General features: G+C 35.5%; 2 protein-coding genes across 3 annotated transcripts; both read left to right on the top strand.

The window, feature by feature from the left end:
- The first annotated feature begins 1,675 nt into the window (after positions 1–1,675).
- On the top strand, positions 1,676–18,535 carry LOC132783626 (thrombospondin type-1 domain-containing protein 4). Of its 2 annotated transcripts, XM_060788923.1 has the most exons (11): positions 1,676–2,027; positions 6,142–6,215; positions 6,347–6,416; positions 6,489–7,072; positions 10,986–11,167; positions 11,281–11,444; positions 15,854–16,055; positions 16,115–16,296; positions 16,425–17,426; positions 17,491–17,641; positions 17,994–18,535. In XM_060788923.1, exons 2-11 carry the CDS (start codon positions 6,190–6,192, stop codon positions 18,137–18,139), a joined length of 2,709 nt encoding a protein of 902 aa, XP_060644906.1. In that variant the 5' UTR covers positions 1,676–2,027; positions 6,142–6,189; the 3' UTR covers positions 18,140–18,535. The 2 variants fall into 2 exon arrangements, with proteins under 2 accessions (XP_060644906.1, XP_060644907.1); XM_060788924.1 differs by lacking the exons at positions 1,676–2,027; positions 6,142–6,215; positions 6,347–6,416; ... (1 more) ...; positions 10,986–11,167; positions 11,281–11,444 and adding an exon at positions 14,144–14,314 and having other exon boundaries at positions 17,994–18,532.
- LOC132783629 (uncharacterized) lies at positions 9,752–10,703 on the top strand. The gene is made up of 2 exons (XM_060788935.1): positions 9,752–9,864; positions 9,934–10,703. Exons 1-2 carry the CDS (start codon positions 9,814–9,816, stop codon positions 10,393–10,395), a joined length of 513 nt encoding a protein of 170 aa, XP_060644918.1. The 5' UTR covers positions 9,752–9,813; the 3' UTR covers positions 10,396–10,703.
- Positions 18,536–19,704: the final 1,169 nt, after the last annotated feature.

The raw sequence follows: 19,704 nt of genomic DNA, 5'->3' as shown, positions 1-19,704 counted from the left end.
ATACGTAGAGTGCGCTTTTAATAAGAAAAGTGTTATACAATTGCTTAATTATTTTACATACACAGCGTGTGATCATCTCATAATATATAATATGTACATCTGTGGTTATAATAAAAAGATAACATAGAAATGAAAATATTACCTATGCGAATAGATAGTTGTTGAAGGGGTTGTATTTATTACGTCAATTTAATTTAATCGATTTCCAGTATTCGCATTGACAGAAACGTTTTTTAGGAGTGCTCGAGTTTTAGCATTTGAATGTTGGCAAAATGGAAATGATTAAATTGTTTTATTTTCCGGTTGAGCCTCTCTTGGACGATTTTGCGGAATTTGTTCACTTGACATTAAGATTGTCGAATTTAGAAACCATTAAATTGTCAAATAAAATAAACTATTTTTTATGATTGACATTCTTTCATATTTGTTGAGCCAAATTATACCATCTGTTGATGACAACTTCTAAAACTAGCTATTGCAGTGAGTCATACCAAATTGTGTGCTCTCTAACCCTAAAATGAATTTGCGAATAAAAAGATAAGTTACTATGAATATGCCAGTGGTTTACAATAATTTGTATTCCAAATATAAATATAACCTAATATCTTCGTATCTTTCGGGTTATACTCTTGTAAACACAAAATGTTGCTATAATATTGAGTTTTAAGGTATCACAAAACCTATTTTTCTAAACAATTATTTATATTAGTATATTGTGGAGTGTTGTTAATCGCTCTAAATAAAAATTAATTACACTAATATCTAGATTAAAGAGCTGCGATAAAAAGATTAAAGAGCTTTAAATAATTTGCAAAGTAATTATTCAAATATTATAATAATATACATTAGTAGAAGTTTTAGTATAATTTGCAATGGAATTTCAGCTTTTTCTTGCTGTTCTTTTAGAGATTTGCCTTTTTTTGATGCTGTAGTTGACATTACCGTTGTGACAGAACCTCGAGCGATTAGCATAACAAATATTTAATGTGATTACCAAAGAAATTCAAAGTGCGTGTAATTCTATAGTAAACTTTGTGAATGTATTCACATCGTATGTGTGTATGTAAATGTAAGTGCACCTGTTTGTGACTCTGTTGCGCACAATAGTGTTTAGCCAACATTTCCGCTTGAGATAAACCAATGTGTATATTTGATTTACATACGAGTAGTAAGCATATGTAGGATTACGAATATATATATTTATATATATATATGTATATATTTGAGCTGTGTGGTTGTGATTTTGTTAGTGCGTAACAACAACCGTTTCGTTGTACTATTTGATTCCTTCTCTGCTCTAGCACTCACACTAATACGCGTTCTCGCAACTCACACACATGCACACACTCTCGCTCTCACACTTCCATGACTGTTGTGCGTTCGCAATGTAAGCACGCATCATCCAAACTTTTTGGGCGCGCGCCGTCGCCAGCCTAGCTACTACTGCAAAGCCATCGTCACCGAGACCGACATGGACGCAGCCACCGCCCACCTCCCCCGCTTTTACAGTTCTGTGTCGCCAGGCAGTAGCTGCCCAATGCTGGCGTCTGCGTCGGCGGCGACTGCGCAGTCACTGTGCCTGTGGCAGAGGCAGCAACTGAGGCTGTCTTCATCGCGCTTCAATTCCCAAAACGATTTCCCAGCGATTTTAGTTTGGATTTGCGTACCACGCGATGATGACGGCGGCTTTAATTGAAACGAAAATATAACGGGAACAAAGTCGTATTTAACACTTTTTTTGGAGGCGGTTTAAAACAAAAATATTAGTCTAAGCGCTATCTCGTCCTCCCCTATATCTCCCGGCACCATCGATTTCTTCTAGCGAACTAATCATTTCATTTTTGATATGATTAATTATTGTGTGATTGTTTTCAGTTGATTACATTAAGTCTACATATTGGTTGTATGAATTATGAGATTCATCAACGTCGCTAGGCACAACGACATTGATGTTTAACTATGTTTTAGTGAATATTTAGTGAGAAATTTGATCAATTAAAAAGCAAATTGTTCATCGCTATTTGTGGGTAAGCATCATTATAGCTTATGCTTCCGTTCGAAAAAAAAAAACAAAAATATAAAATCGAGTTATTAGATTTATTTTGTTCAAAAATAATTATTTACATTCTAAAATACATTTTTGTTATGATTCAAATGAAAAATTATGTTAACAACTTAAAAACAAGTCAAGAATTATTCAAATACATTTGCGGGTAATTGTTAAATTATTTGAAATATGCTTTGTGAAATTGTAATAAAAAATTTATATTTTGTATTAATAGATTCTATAATTACTAAAATACTCTGCTTGTGTAGGTTATGTGATATTAAAAAGTTATACCATTTAGAGTAGTGATGAACTGAATCACAAAACTTGGATATATTCAAAAGGTAAAAGCACCCAAATTAAGAAGCTTACAATCGGAATTACAACAATAAATCCATAATGAAAGTGAATTTAAAGTAAACCCCTTTTGCATACATTCGAAGTGTGCCTCTGTAACTTTTCGTGTTCGTGTTTGTGGCAGGGGCAAGTATAATGAATTGAAAGTGCAACAGTGCTAAGCTGCATCATAAGAAATATGAGAAAAAAAAACAGAGAAAAAGATTGAAATATATTGAATTTGATAGCTGTAAGCATTTCATCGCAACGTCACAATTACAAAATGCACTTATGGCCCAATGACATTACTGCCTCTGCCTCTGCCTCGGCCTCCTGCCATAATTTTCAAGTGCATCAATCAATCTTACAAGTTTATTGTCTTCGCGAAGACAATGGCACCCAGATCATTGTGGACGGCTTCGAATGAAGACATTAAGTTTTGTAGGTAGCATTCGACCATACCCATTAATCTGACGCCGAGGGGCATGATGTCACAAAATGTTATTACTGGTATAGTTTATAGTAATGTGACTATCAAAGAGTAGAAATGGTTTAAGTTTGTGTTGTATTCTTGTAGAATATTTTCCTGTTGGATAATTTTCTCTAAGCGCTTTTACTGTTGGCGATTTTACATTCATATTTGACTTTCTCAAACTCGAATGAATTCAAAACTAAAACGAAAATCGTTTTCAATGCAGCGAATCTGGTTCATATGCTTCCGTTATTCGATTCATTACAGTATTTACAACAATAAATTATAATGTTTCGAAATGATATGCGGAATGTTGAGGAACGATAGCCGGCTGTTTTGCATTTTATTTGTTTGTTTATTGTTAATTTAAATGTTTGCCGGAGATCGATTAAAAAGCAATGTTTTATATTTGGGTCATTCACAAATTATTCGCAGAGTTGAGCGGGAACTCATACGAGCTGGGTGCACATGCTTAAAGAGATACAAATATAACCATAAATAATCGTAGGATACATATGTATGTAACATATATGGAAGAGACTTAAGAACTTCAAATGCAGTACGAATGCGAGAATGTGGCATTTGTTCTTTTCATGCGAATTATATTCAAGTGTCTCGGTTTCCGTATGGATTCACTTTAAGTATATCCGATCTATTCATTTGTCGCTTTCATTGAAGTATTTACAAATGTATGTTTACACATACACGCTTGCGTATACGTATGTGTCTAGTTAAGTTGGCACTTCTCACAGTATTTAAATTTGTAAGAGACTGTTCACAACTTCAAGTGCCACTGTACTCGTATGTTTGTAAACATTAAAATATGAATTTCGAATACATATGTATGTGTGTATTTGTGCGTTTTTCTCTCTGTCTGTTCCTCCGTCAGTGTGTCCGTCGCGCATTGAGTCTATTGACAAATGAATGGAATTGAAATGGGAATGGGCCGATTGACACATATTTGAGAAGTGCGCGGGTTCATTAATGTTACTTAACGCTGATGCACTCTCTGCATCTCATTAAGCATCCGAGCAACATACGAGTAAACACACACACACACACCAGTAAACTAAGATGCATACACATTTGCGCATTCATACAGCTGTCAATGTTTTGAGTAACTTTCTTGGCAAATACAAATCAATTAATATGTATGCATGCATATCTATCAAATTAAGTTGCTCTTAACTCCGACTGAGTTTAAAAATGCGGATACTTTGATTGTAAGCAACATTTCATAGAAGTTATTGAAGCTTTGTTGCAACTTTTAAAAAATATATGGTTCCGGACAATGTCGTGGTAAACTAATGCCCACTTAACTCGTCATCCTAATCATTGTTTCTGTGCCAGGGTGTCAAAAAAGGTGGCATCCATTATGACAAAGCCAAATTTTGTGATCTTCGACTAGTGTGCGAGACCACAAAGGTTATTTGTTCTGCTCTATATAGCAAAACACGCAAGATGGTTCTAGTTGATCGGTGGCTGTTCAATTTCTACGTTTCCAACCTTAACCCACCTAAAAAAAAAAGATTCTCACGTAACAATACGAATATGCCAAGAATTCCTATTATGGACAAACTGGGGTATAAGTAGCAAATGCCAAATTTTGAAACATTCACTTTGGGAATTAGTCACCATGAAGGTCAATAGTACTATGACTATAGCATTTCAGACGAATCTATTTAGCCTGTATATGAGTATATCAGAACTGGGTGAAGTTCTCTGTGAACACACCCTTCTCATGTGAACTACACACCATACACATGCACACAAACACGATTACTCAAAAATGTCCAAATTATTTAACGATACCAACAAATGCTTGTGCTGTCGATTTCGCTATCGCGTTTGTTTCAATTTTTTGTAGCATGGTCACGGGCGATTTGCTGAAACTACAATATGTATTTTATATGTGCAGTATACATTCATACATACATATGTACAACAACTGGTCATTTTCTATATTTACTTCGAATATCAATCTCTAATTTCTCACTCTCCGACCTTTTACGAATTAACGAAAGGATGCATGATAATAAATTTCAGATCATGAGGTAGAAGGATATATTGCGTTCTTTTTATTTTGAATCACAAAATAATAAACCTAACAAATATGTTGAGAATAATATACAGTGAAATCTCTTTAGGGCGGAAAAGTACGGTCTCACCGACAGGAGTGGCCTCCCCAATTAAGTTCAATATGCAATAATAAAAAAGTGAGTGTAACAGAATAAGAGTACACTTGACTGGGGTGTCCGCATAATAGAGGTGTTCGCTATGGGAAGTTTCACTGTATTCGGATATATAGAGGTATGTGTGTTGTTTGTGTTCAAGCATAGGCCCCAGTCTATTCGTTCTAACGACTTCCGATGAGCATGCGATAATATTCTCTTTTCATCCCGAAAATTTCAGATGCTATCACAAAAAGTCAATCTACGCAGTTAATTCGGTCGCACCCGACTGTTCAAATCGTTGGCAGACCGTTGGGAACACAGCCCATAGTAGACAATGTGCCAATGTAAATGTTTCGTAAAGTTTCGTATCGGTTCGTTCGTCTGAGCCGAACTGAAATTAACTGAACTGCGCTGAGTTGAGCTAAACTGAGTCGAGCTGAGCTCATTATAGATGAGGGATGGGCGTGTCAAACTCTGTCGCAGTCAACGCAAATTACGAGCAGATTAATGATCACATGTTTCAATGCGGTCTTTCTCATTATTATTTTGCTCTTTTCCATTTTTATTTTTTGCTAGGCTCAGCTATGCGTAAAAGCATCCGTAAAATAAACTATACACTCGAAATATGTCGTTAAAAAGAAGAATGCACATGTACGAATAATCTTTTAGAGATATCGCAGTTTAATTTAGAATTTTAGCGTCTACAAATGATTAATAATTTATTGCACTTTTCAAATAATACTAGGGTATAGTTTGTGAAGCTCTAAAAAAGTCGATGATACTTGAATGCATTTTGATACATTATTTTAATTGCATTTTAACGGAAAATCCATCTACTGTGAATTACTAATTAATAGCTTAAATAATTCCCATAGCTACCGTTTAGATTACACACAAATTGCCAATCATTACAATATCGAACGAAGTGAAAGCTCTCAGTTATGAGGGGAGGAAACTCTTAATATTCATGCTTATCTTCATGATAGATTGGGTTAATAAACTCATAAAGCCCGGTCACTGCTTCTGCTGTATCTAAAGATTTAGGTGTGAAAACCAATTTCTATATTTTAGTGCTAATTGAGATGTTTTTGGATTTTTATTTTTTCTTTCAGATTTCAAACAATTTACATATGTAGTATACGCTCGATGAATGCAATACAATGGCAAATTTTGTTTATATATTTACGTAAGTTTCAGCTAAAAAAATTAAAAATGTGTAAAGAAAACTTCTTCCAATAATTGTTGTTAAAATTTCTCGAAGTATTCTATCCTAATTGCATATTTTCATATAAGCTATATAAAATTTATATTTCGCAGCACTTGCCTCATTGTTGCAGCCTTAGCCCAATTAATAGTAGCGGATTCATCAACTCTAGAACGCATAAAGGTATAAATACTTATTCTATATGAATATTTTGTGCTGAGGAATAAATTGAGCTCTTTATTTTGCACATTATAGAAACATCAAGAATGGCTAAACACACATAATAAACATAAGTCGGATCGGAAAAAATTCACAAAGTGGAAATCATCTATAGAGCCAGCAAATTTATGGCGCATAAATAAACAACCATTAGGAAAACAAAATTCCAGTATAAATGAGGTATATGTGGAGAACGAAACCACCTCGATGAAAGCCAACGATGGATTGGAGCCAACGGTACCATCGCATACGATTCTACTTCGTAACCTGAGCAATGCGCGTCAGGAACACGTCAGTAACACTACGTCATCTAATCCAACAGACATCTCGACAACGTCGGCAACCACAACTACAACGACAACGACAACGACGTCGACATCGACTTCGACTTCGACTTCGATACCAACATTAGCTACACCTCAGGCAACTGAGCCGATACCGACTCCATCTGGGAGTCCATCCATGACTAGCACTAGTGCAACAACCACAACATCCACAACCAAGAAGTCAAAACCCAAGATGCGGCCTTATCCAAGATGGGCAAGTTGGAGTCCATGGAGCGAGTGTTCGCGGAGTTGTGGAGGCGGTGTGATGCACCAAATACGAAAATGTATTGACCGGTATGTACATTCATGAATATTCAATAAACATATTATATTTCTATTTAGGGTGGTAAAGTACACTGCTTTAATTTTTTGTGGTTATTTTTAAAATCGAACAATTATCCAAAATGTGCCATGTAGTCAAGAGCGATATATTTAAACTTTAGTTAAAACAAAAACTTATAAGAATGCTACAATCGAGTGAGTCGACTGTGAGATTTCCGCTACCTTTTTCAATAAAACCATTTTCCATATTTTTCAATAAAACCATATTCATATTCTATATACCGAAGACTATATTTGGTATATTGATATAGTACTACATTCAAAATATACCATAGAGCACTAGACATACTATATTGTCAGGCAAAGCAGCTGAGACCCCATTAGTAGCAGTAAGTGTTTTCTATCATACGAGATTATTTCTCAAATTATATCAGATCGCAACCAGGAATCATATTGTAGTTTTTATTATAAGTGCTATCGCGTTTCTATCTTCAAAATTACACTTGCTATTTGATTTTTGTCGACATAAACTTGATCTGCGTGTAAATATAACAAGTGCTATCGACAATTATAGGTGTATCTCCTATAGTCCCTGAGATCCAGTGTTTCATAGGAACAGACAGGTAGACATGTCTATATCGTTTCGTCTGTTGACGCTCATCAAGCTTTATGGGGTCAGAGATGACTCCTTCTGGCTGTTACATACATACTATATGTGTTTTTTTTCACTTTAAATGTGTGCGAATGTCGTATTCGACGTCACAGAAATACTCATTTCGTTTATGATATATGTATATGCATATGAACAGAAGCAGTACCAGGCTTGTGTAACCTTCGGATCGGTGATACCAACTCATTTGTTCTTTTTCACTATTTAATTAGCAATTCTAATTTAACGACGTCATTATTAATGCTTATAAGCAAACTGACCTCTACTAAGTATAACATCACATATAGTATTGTAAATCGACTACTCAAAAACAATTTAAGAGCCAGATCACGCTGACTACGACTGTGTTATCATGATCTGCGTGACATTGTGAACGTAAAATATCCATTAAATCCCCCACAATAATAATAAAATTGCCTCTTGTAAGGAAAATTTTCATATAAGAACATGTTTTGTAAACAAGTGATGTATTATTCTGTAAGTACTTTTATTGATAAACTTTTTTGTTTAGCTTACATTTAGTAGAGGGATTATATGATCTGAAACTCTATTGATGTTTTCATTCTTTTTGGGATACACTATAGTCTTGTTGTATATGTATATGCATATAGATATATATGTATATTGTATCATGGGTAGAGTCTGCAACTGTTGATTTTTAGTCATCACTGCAAACTGGTTTTTGCCTTGAGCTTGGGTTTTTCTTGTACACTTCACAATAATTAGGGAATTCAAATGTTGTCACGAAGTTTTTATTTTTGTTCCCATTATATATGGCCATATATTCGTGATCTGTATTCTATATGGGTTTCAAAAGCCTAGTTTTTTTTCTCAATATCCATAATCCATCCATATGTCTGGGAGTATTAACCTTATAGAATCATAATTGATAATTGAACTGATATACTTATTTAAAAGCGTATTAAAAAGTCGGCATTCTTCAACATAGTTGTTCGTTTTACGATCTCTTCGTTAAACGGCTAGTGTACTTTTTACCTGAAGAGTAAATCATGCTAATTATTTTGTCAACATTTAGAATATATTTACGACAGAGTCTTGAAAACTGCGACATACTCTCATAGTTGACATATTACTCAATTCTTTAAACAATATGTATGAAATTTCTCCAGACCCACATATTATTAATCTGCCTGAAATTGTGTTGTCTGTGATTATTTAAAATACAAATATTCTAATCGCTGGCACTTTTTCTCGAGTTGTTGTCTTCTACAGGGTATTTGATTATCTTGCTGACTGATCATCTGCATGTAGATTGTTTGTATTTTTCCGTCAAATGTACATAAAAAATCAATTTGGCGTTTTTTTATCATAGTCTGAAATAGATAATTATTGATTTAACTAATCTACTATGTTTGCGAACGTTAGTTTGTCTGTATTGGCTTATAAAATAGATAGAAATATCATGGCACAGAAACCAGTATCATATGTAGTAAAAGAAATTGTATATTTTTGCCGTTAGAAGAAATTAAGTCCCAGACGGACGGTTCTCGTTCCGCAACATCACCCTTAATGAAGGAATAACTGAATAATTCAACAAAACCCAAATACATATTGTTGATTATGATTTTTCATATTGAACACCGGGTATTCTGCACAGGTAAACAATCTATTTTTATCTATGCATGCATCTTTATAAAGAGTCCTCTATTACGCCGACTATTTCATTTAGATTTATAATTAATGTATATCTTTTTAATACTGTATTAAATCCTGATACTGCATCCGAATAGTTGAATTGATTATTATTATTGAATTCAATATCTCTGCGAAGGGAGAATAGGGTATTTCATAGTCAAGCTATATCGATTTTATGAGTCTTACTTGTCATACTTGTCTCACACTACTTTTTTGGACTTGTTTTGAGTTAAAGAGAAATCTCAACAAGGCGAATCTGAACAATGCCAGACTTTGTACGCTTGTGTTGATGATCGACCACAACAACCAAAAACCCCCAACGCTGAGAACAGATTTTGCTATAAATACGAGACCTGAGTTTTAAAATACTGTGAGTTTCCGGCGATCAACGCGTTCGGGTTGTTGTGCATTCAAGTTTTATTCCACAATGTCAAAATTGTTTCAAATTTGCCTTATATCGCTGGCACTTGTTGTGCAGGTAGGTCGACTACTAGATGACCATTAATTCTGCGAACAGAATCTCAATTTAGGATTACTTCTTTTAAAGTGTGTACTTTCCGAGGAACCAGTGGAAGGACTAAATAACCATATTCGCGACCAGCTACAGAAGTACGAGAAATTCGTTGCCGCTGACGATGGTTCCCATAAGGAAGATCTTCAGAAACTGATCGGAATCTATGAATCTGCCTTGAAGACCGAGAACTTCGATGAAAAACAAAAGCTGATTCAGGAAGTTCCGCAGCAATTCTCTCCTGACTTTGGCACCTTTGTTCAATCCAAATTGCAGAATGCTCAACTCACTGATGATATTAACGCTGCCATCAGCTTTTACAAGAACCTGAAGGGCGATGAGCACAAGGCTGACGCTGACAAGGCCGTTGCTGAACTTGAGGGTTTCCTTCAACTGACCGATTTCGAGGCTAAGAAAAATGGTTTCCTGAACATCGAAAAGACTTTCAGTCCCGAATTTGTCAGCTTCCTGAAAAAAGGACTCTCTACCAAAGATTAACCACGATCTGAAGAGTGCTGTTGAGTTCTTCTCCAAGGTCCTTGCCGATCCTGAGGTTCAGTTCGGTAGCGAAATCAAGGCTCTGAAGGCCCAAGCCGAAGCCGCCATTCCCGATGAAGTGTCCATTGAAGATAAGCAGAAGGCTCTCTATGAGATCACAAATCCCGGAAATCCTCCATTGACTGAATTCTTGCAAAAGAAATTTACTGAAACTAATTAAATCTCTCTTTTTTCGTATCATAATCAACATCAACGATTATTCGCTTCAATAATTGTAATAAACAAAAACATTTAAAACACAAAAAGAACTGAAGTTTATGAGAAACTGATTTATTTCGGGGGGTTTTTCATTATTAGTTAGCAGAGATTCGCAAACAAGATCAGAGATACGAAACTTGTTTATTTAGAATTTGTGTTAAATTTGTCGAACAAATCGAGCCAGACAAGATGTTGGTCTATTAAAAATGTAAATTATCAATAATGATTTAATATGTTTTTAATTATTGCAAAGTGGAAAATTTATTATTCCATATTATTATATTCTTTAAAACAGTTTTGTATTCAATGCTTTGTGATTATTTTTTTTACAGAAACTCTGCAACTAGCAAAACATATCCGAGTGACAGCTGTGTTGGACTATCGAAGCGCTATCAGTTGTGCAATGATGTGCCATGCCCACTCAAATCGGATGATATACGTGCATATCAGTGTGCTGCTTACGATAAAGTTGATTTCCAGGGTCAACAATACAGCTGGGAGCCGTATATAAAAGGTAGAATATGTTCTCTTAATACAAGACTTACTATGTATTGATATTGTAATCGTATACGATATAAGATTTAACGATATTATTTGTGATTTGTTTCCATAATTTCTCTTGATCAGACGATGCCGAGTGTGAACTGAACTGCAAGCCGTTAGGCATGAAATACTTTGCCACTCTCAACGATACCGTTATTGATGGAACACCTTGTCAACGTCCGGCGGAATATTATCGATCCAAGTCCACTTACGCGAGCCGTGCTATGTGTGTCGACGGCATTTGCAAGGTGAATGTTAATAAAATAAAACGAACAATTACGAGAACCCCTGCTACTTCTATAATCTGAAGATATATAGTAGTAACTAACTGGCAGTCAATGTGAACCGCACAAGTATTGTGCTACGAATAGGTCCATTAATTAACAAGTAGACCCAATTGTATACTCGTTCCATTAGTATTCAGCATTTTTATTATTTTTCGCATAGCATGTAAATGCAAATGAATACAAGATAGTCATTAGTTATTCGTAGTGTCTCAGTCGCAGAAATCAAAAAGCAATCTCAATTACAGAATATATCTATGTGTCTTCAATAGTGCTGTTCTTCATTAAGCCTTTTACACCCTGTACCGTGAGTGCAAATGGGTATATCTGATTGATTACTGAATAACTAATACATACGGTAGTATGCAGATGAGAAATGTCTCAGGGTATTTCCGAGTCAATCACATTGTGTGCATCGACCTTTTTGGCTAGTCAACGCCATTTTCAGTGCAAAGACAAAAACAAAATTGAAGAGCTGCGGTGTAGGTACATATGTACATATGTGTGCAGAAGTGTGATTGTATGTGTGTCACCTAATACACACTGACTGAGTCGAATACTCGATACTAAACTGTCCATACTCTTCTAGGCATCGGACACAACAAGAGTGCCGATTGTGTACGCACACACACTCGCACTACCGCACAGTCAAACACCCGCACACACGCACTCTGAGTTATGAAAACTCTTTAGAAATAAATGGATCGCTTTGCCGAATATTTAGTAAGCAACGCGAATCGAAGCACGCAACACACGCCTATCTCTATCACTTGATAGAATCGCATACGTCGTCGCACACCAATCGAAGATCAAACTAGTTCAAATATTTTGAATGGATCGAGATGGGTTTGGAATAAATTGTGTTCGATCGCTACATGCTACATGAGTAGTAGCTCTTTTCAACTGTTATTGTTCTTCTAAATGGTGTAATCGTGTTTGTTTAATTATTGATTTGATAAATATAATATAGTATTGCAAAGTGTGTGAACGTGCTTGGCGGTCTAATATTCCAAAAACGACATAAATCAAGTTCTAAGGGATAACTAATGTGAAAACTATACTTATAAATGTCAAAGACTGTTCTAATTTAAAATATTCATTCGAGATTTTCTTCATTTTTTTTGCCTTTGAATTTGCAACTTTGTAGGCATTGTGAAACACTTGAGAATTTCACTTGAGCCTACAAAATCATAATACATTAGGCCTAATTTTAATTATTATATATGTATGTATACAAAGATCTTGGAATGTCTTTAATTAAATCCATTTGCGACATTCAGAGCGTAATGTAGGAATTTTTTTTGTTTTTTTTATTTATTGATATGAAGAGCTACGTCATTCTCTGAATCTGTATTCTATTATTCTCTGCATAAGAAAGCTGCATCATGTCGCAATACCAAATATAAAATATTATATGTAAACAGATGGAATCGTATAGTTAGTCATTATAATGCCATGTTCTTAATCTCTCGATTATTTTTATAATATAAGCTTTTAGTTTTATGGCTATTTTAATGAAACTGCTCCACTTGTGTGTCAATGTCTTTAGCCCCAGTTCATGCCATCTAACACTGCGAATATTTTTAAGTAGTCCAAACATAAATTTTTTTCAATATCTATAGTGCTGATAAAAGAAATAGGTTTGGGTTTATAATCTTAAATGTATAAGAAGCTTATCAGCATTTAATTTATGACTCAATTTCTGCCAGTGTTAAATAGCCTATTAACACATTAATCTGTCACTTAAATAAACTCGAATTTATGAGAGGTTTTGTAATGTGTTTGCCACATAATTAAGTGATTCACTCGTAATCGGAAAATCTCTTCCTCGTCAAAAGCTAGTTAGGATCAGATTACTACTTCAACGTTTTGCTGCTCGTTCTAACGACAATCAAAACTAATTTTGCGAGCATACTTTATGCTAATCGTAATAGAATATTTCATCATTGTCCCTTATAAATGTGCATTCAAGGTGGATCACCTTGATCACTGACAGGACTATCTAGGCCAAGACAAATATAATTACAAGTTCGTTAAAAGGAATACAATATGTACGTTGACTAAAATCTTACGAGTAGATGCGCGACTTTTGGATGCTCTTTCGAAATTTTATTCAGCTAGCTGTAAAGTATGCAACGAAAAAAACAATTTTAAATGGTTCTAAAGTGTATTGATCATAAAATTTGAATAGTAGAAAATAAATATACCCCTTGTGTTTACCATAGAGGGTATGGTAAAGCACTTTAATCTTGCGCTGGTCACGTCGTAAACAACCAACAACGAAAGAGCAACAACCAAGTGAAATGTAGCCATCGTAAATATGCAAAAGTGCGTCAAATGCTGCCGTTGCCTCAATGCCATTAAATGAGAATTATCTCTCCATTCGTAATGGTGTTGTATAGACCGATGATAGTCGCGCAGCACTCAGCGATCGGCTATTTATGAGTTTAACGCTTCACTATAAGACTTGGCTGGCATATTGGCAATTTGCACTTATCCCGGAAGCATCTGACACTTAGAGTCGAGTATAATTCAAGTTCAAATGGAACATTATCAAAGCTTGTTTCTCGTACTTCATATTTAGAAATTTACTCGGGTGTGATTTAGAGTTTAATTTTTGGATTGCGATAGCATCTGCTCTTTGTTTACATATACATATGTGTATATTTTCAGTACGATAATATCTTAATAAAACATTAAGGTAGAGCAAGCAATAAACAAAAAAGATTTGTTAGATCAAACGGTTTAAGTATTACAAATCATCCCGAATACGTCTGAAGAATCTATTCGATATGCCTTGCTCTTGGTTCTGGCACCTGGCGTTGACGTGTGTGGTGAGTTTATGTTGTTATTATCGTTGGAGATGGTTGCGATTTACAATCATATCGTATAAGAATTCTTTGCAATTTGTCATCACTTATGCATAATAGTACAATTACCGAAGGTTTATCAACTTGCATGCAATAAAATTGTGTACCACCTGAAATAAATTATGTACCAGCCAATTAAAATGTTCCATTTTTGGTTGAAATGTACCGAATATGGCAACCGTGCACACTGAGAGCCCATTATCTAAATCATAGAGTGTAGTTTTTGAATACCCGCTACCCATAGGATAGAAGGGTATTATAACTTTTCCTACCGGCAATGGATGTAACACGCACAATGAGGCATCGCCGACCCTACAAAGTATATATTCTTGATCAGGGTCAACAGCCAAAACGATATAGTCATGACCGTTTGTCCGTCTGAACACCTAGATCTCAGAGACTATAAGAGATAGAGATATAATTTGTTCTATCTATAGTATTTACTATTCCTGTAGGCTGCGATTATAAAAAAATGTCGAAGATATTAAAAAACAACTTTTAAATGGAGAAAACGCCTACAATGGGTTCTTAGATTCTTTGACTGACAATTTGGTATATTTTGAATGTAGCACTGTATCAATATACCTAAAATAAACTTTGACATATTTTTAGCATTTTTGTGGTATATTAATTCGGTATATTTTAAAATTAATACAGCAATATATTTATTTTATTAAAAAAGGGTAGCGGGTATCTTACAGTCGAGCACACTCGACTGTAGCTTTCTTAATTGCTATAATGACGGATCTGGAATGTGCGTCAGTCCGACTTTTAAATTTATTGTTGATTTTAGAGTCGTTATGACCTAGTTACACGACACAATGACAGTTTTATGAAAACCACCTAGTGCAACAAAGATTTAAATATAATATTAGTATTAAAATTAAATTTAAAAAATTTATAATTTCATTGTGTTGAGATTTTCAAGAAACACTCACGTTAAAAAATAAAATATTTTGGTTCGGGTTATTCGTCCCTCTATTCGGATTTTATAAAACGATTCCTTTTTTGAATTATTCGTTTAACTTTGATCACAACCAAATATGTATAATATATATAAACTATAGAATTTATTGGTTGTACCAAAATCGAGTCACTAATTTTAAAATTTTGCTTGCTATCGGTTTTATTTATTTGCTTGGGGGAAGATGAGAGTGAAAAAACTAAATGAAACTATTTTAAATAATAAAACATTTTAGCTCTATATTATAGTCTCTCTATATTCATTTATACAGACAGACAAATGGTATTGTCGATATCGACACACGTTGACGCCGATCAACAATAAATATATGTATATACTTCATGGGGTCGGACATGCTTCCTTTTGTCTGTTATAAACGTTTCCTCTTGGCACAAAGTTTTAACACTCTTCTATGTACATACATATATAACCATTTCATTTACATACTTGCGAATTGGCTTTTTGCAAACATTCGGTTCTCCTTGCGCCATTGCTGTTTATCTCAACGAATTGACTAATCTAAACGATGTTCTTTTCAGGCCGTACTGGCAAATGGCTCCATAAAAGGCTTGTATGCGAATAGTGGTTCAGTTAGCTGCGGTGGCTTGCTTTGCCGACCCGTAACTGGGATATTTACACGTGATCCACTGCCGGAGGACGCCTATGTGCATGTGTCCACAATTCCTGCTGGAGCCTCAAATATTTCGATTACTGAACTTAAAAATAGTGCAAATTTACTTGGTAAGTCTTGGGGCTTAACATATCTGGAAACTAATCTTAATCTTACAATATGTCTATAGTCTTGCGCACAAGCGAACAGAAGAGCATATTCAATGGAGAGAATGAAGTATCTGAGAGCGGCTCCTATGAGGCTGTTGGCGCTACATTCGACTATCACCGTATCGATGGCGTTCAAAATGGAGAGGGTGTAACAGAATGGATCACTTGCACGGGACCTATCAAAGACGCTATAGAACTTTTGGTAAGAAACTCATTTTTATTTTTCAGTATATAGTCGTATATGTTGTATTGAAACTGGAGAACAAACTCTTCTAGTATGTAAATAAAAAACAATTTCTTTTCACTTACATTTGCCAATGTTCTACACAGGTATATAGTAATTTAATGAATCCGGGCATTAAGTATGAGTACTTGCTCCCAATTGTATCTGACTCTGAGGAGAACGAAATGTCACTGGAAAGCAGCGATGGCTTCTTGAAATCAGGTGGTGGAAATGAGGACGGCAGCTCGTCAAGTAGCCAACGACGCAGGCGAAAATTCAACTGGAAAGTGGTTGGCTTTAGTTCATGCACGAAATCCTGTGGCGGCGGTACCCAAACCCCAATTGTGCGTTGTGTCCGCGAGAATCCTGTGCGTTATTGGTCGCAGCGTCGTTGCAGCCACTCAGAAAAACCTGTCCTCAATGAGAATCTGCTGCACTGCAACACTCAGCCATGTCCCGCCTATTGGCGTATGGATGACTGGGGCGAGTGCCGTTGCCAGCACGGCGAGGCAGTGCGCCGTCGTGATTTGAATTGTGTTCAAGAGCTGGCATCTGGCATCGTGATTCATGTGGACAAAGCAGCTTGCATGGAGGAACAGCCGCCCAGTGAGAAGCAGTGCGAGTGCCCTAAAGGTCGACGTCGCAATTCCGGTCGATATCGCATGCATTCTCATTCCGATTCCATAAATGGTACACATGTCGCTCGAAGCAGGACTCAAAAGAAATTGGGTGATGCAGTTTGGTTAATGTCCGAGTGGAATCAGTATTGTTCTACTTCGTGTGGACCTGGCATACAGTATCGCACCATTTTCTGTGACCGACCCAAAACTAAGGCCGAGCGTTGCGATCCCCGAGACATACCGGAGAATAGGCGACCCTGTACTCAAACTGCATGTGATGTAGGAGACTGGTTCATGGGCCCGTGGTCACCATGTAGCGGAGATTGCTTCAACCTAACCCGTAGTCGGCCGGTGCTCTGTATTAAGAATCAACTTATCACCGATGATGAGGAATGTAAGGCAGATTTAAAGCCCCAAGTAATGGAGAAGTGCTCACATGACGAAGTTGCCTATTGTGCGCCTCGTTGGCATTATTCGGAGTGGTCAGAGGTAAGTCATACTGTAAGGTCATTCAACCATTGGAATTCATTGTGAAATTATTTATGTTTCGTAGTGCACCAGATCCTGTGACGGAGGCACTCAACGGCGTAGTGTCAAGTGTCTTGAGTACGACGAGAAGCTGAATGCTCTGCGAGAATCTACTAAGTGCAGATATGCGCTAAGGGAACACATCTATCGTAATTGTAATACGCAGAAGTGCGAAGGTAATAAATAAAACATTTGATTTTACATTCATATATTTGTAAGTAAACAAAACCTTGATTTAATAAACTGATAGGAGTCAGGAGTTTTTCCAATGCTGACTTGCAACAGTTGATTAAAAGTTGCCGTTTAATGCATCATTTTCGTTGCAAAAACAATAGTTTGCAAAAAAGATTCAATATACTTATAACTTCGGAAATACCTATATTTTCATGTGTTCATTCTTAAGTTCGCCTATTAATAAGAGCAACTATTTAAAACAAGAATTCGATAAAAAAAATTATTATTTAAAGTGCATTAGTGCATTATTTATCTGCATAGAACTTTATCTAATTATGTCATTTTTTTACGCAGATCTAACTAACGAACTAATCCAAAACGATGAAGCCACGGAATGCTCGGATCATTTTCCTAACTGTAAATGGGCTGTACAGGCGAAGCTATGCAGCTATGATTATTATCGCGAGAATTGCTGTATTTCCTGCACAAAACTCCATTAAATCGTATTCGATTATAGAGCTCTGTTTAACAAAGTGTAGCTTTATTTCACGCACACAAAAATGAAACGAAAGTGATCTTGAAGCAAAATCTTACATTTATCCCTAAAGGTTCATAACTACTCGTAAATACATTCATATGTATATCCATATATTAAGTATCAATTTTTAACTAGCTGCAAATTCTCAGTGTGGATTCCAATTTAACATACGAACGCATTTACATATTAATAATATTATTTAAGTACGGTAAAACATACGTAAAACAAGAAAACTTAATATAAAAAATAAAAAACAAATGTACTAAAAATATCTCACATATGATGAATGTTGAACCTGATGTTGTTTGAAGTGCCACAATTAAAGATATACAATTTTCGCATAACTTTATTATAAATATTTAACAACTGACTTATTTTTTAAATAGAAAGACGAGTATGGGATTTAAGTTAAGTCTCTATTTCAGATACTTTCATGTCAAGGTATTGCAGTAACTTTAAATAAATAAAATACATATTCCCATCAAATGGTTCATTGAGGTAAAAAAAGTGTAAAGATTTTGGTTGACGATTCAACTGAGTGAAGATGCAACATTTGTGCAACTACAATCCTAAGAGTAAGCGGTGCACCGTATGGTTTAATAAAGTTTGTACACAATGTAGGGAACAGTTTCCAAAAAGTAGCAATAAACAGCACTCAAAGAAAGCATTCAGATCTTGGGGAGAGAAGCTTATCACACCGGAAGAATGCTACGCATCTATTAAAGGTTCTGAATCGGAGGCGGTCAATAATTTCGTTCATGATGATATCTGGTGGAAACTTCCGATGGTTTTACTGATATGTGGTTGCATTCTTGTAATATTGATGGCATTTTGTTTCCTTTGTCAACGGTGTGTAGAGAAAATACATCAACACGTTCCACCAAGTGTTGACATAGACATTTGTGAAAGAGAGCGAACTTTTTCTGGCCGACGCAAACAGTCGTGTGGCTGCGAAGCCACCGATCGGAGAAGTACTTCCACAAATCGAACAAGTTATTTTCAAAGAGAGTCCAATTATTAAATGATATCGTGATATTAAGCAATGTAATATTTGTCCTGCGGTTTATTTAATATACATAAATAAACTAGCAATTGTATGAACGATGTACTTTTAGTATTGGGAGCACACGACGCCATATTCACAGACCGAGTGACAACGACCGAGAGCAGAGAGCATGTAACGTTTTAATGAAGATTCACTCGTTACACAAAACAAACAGCAGTCAATGACGCACTTTAATTTCCATCGTACTACTTAAATTTTTAATTAGGAAAAAAACCCATAATTAGTACTTTTTACTGTGAAATTCTGTAAGAATTGTTGTAGTATTAAAATTATTATTGAAATGTTTACATTTACTTTCACTTACATATGTACATATATGCGTATTTAAGTAGTGACGTCATTGCCAACTCTCTGCTTTGTGGATATATACATTGTGAGCAACCTGCGCATGGCGTTGAATATTTCACTCAATTGCACGCTCAGCGCTATTGCGCTTAAGCCCTCATCTCAACAATAAGAGT

The sequence above is a fragment of the Drosophila nasuta genome, chromosome 2L (assembly GCF_023558535.2).
Source record: "Drosophila nasuta strain 15112-1781.00 chromosome 2L, ASM2355853v1, whole genome shotgun sequence".
Lineage (NCBI taxonomy): Eukaryota > Metazoa > Arthropoda > Insecta > Diptera > Drosophilidae > Drosophila > Drosophila nasuta.
Note: the sequence above shows the minus strand (reverse complement) of the source record. Positions and strands in the feature narration are given on the sequence as shown.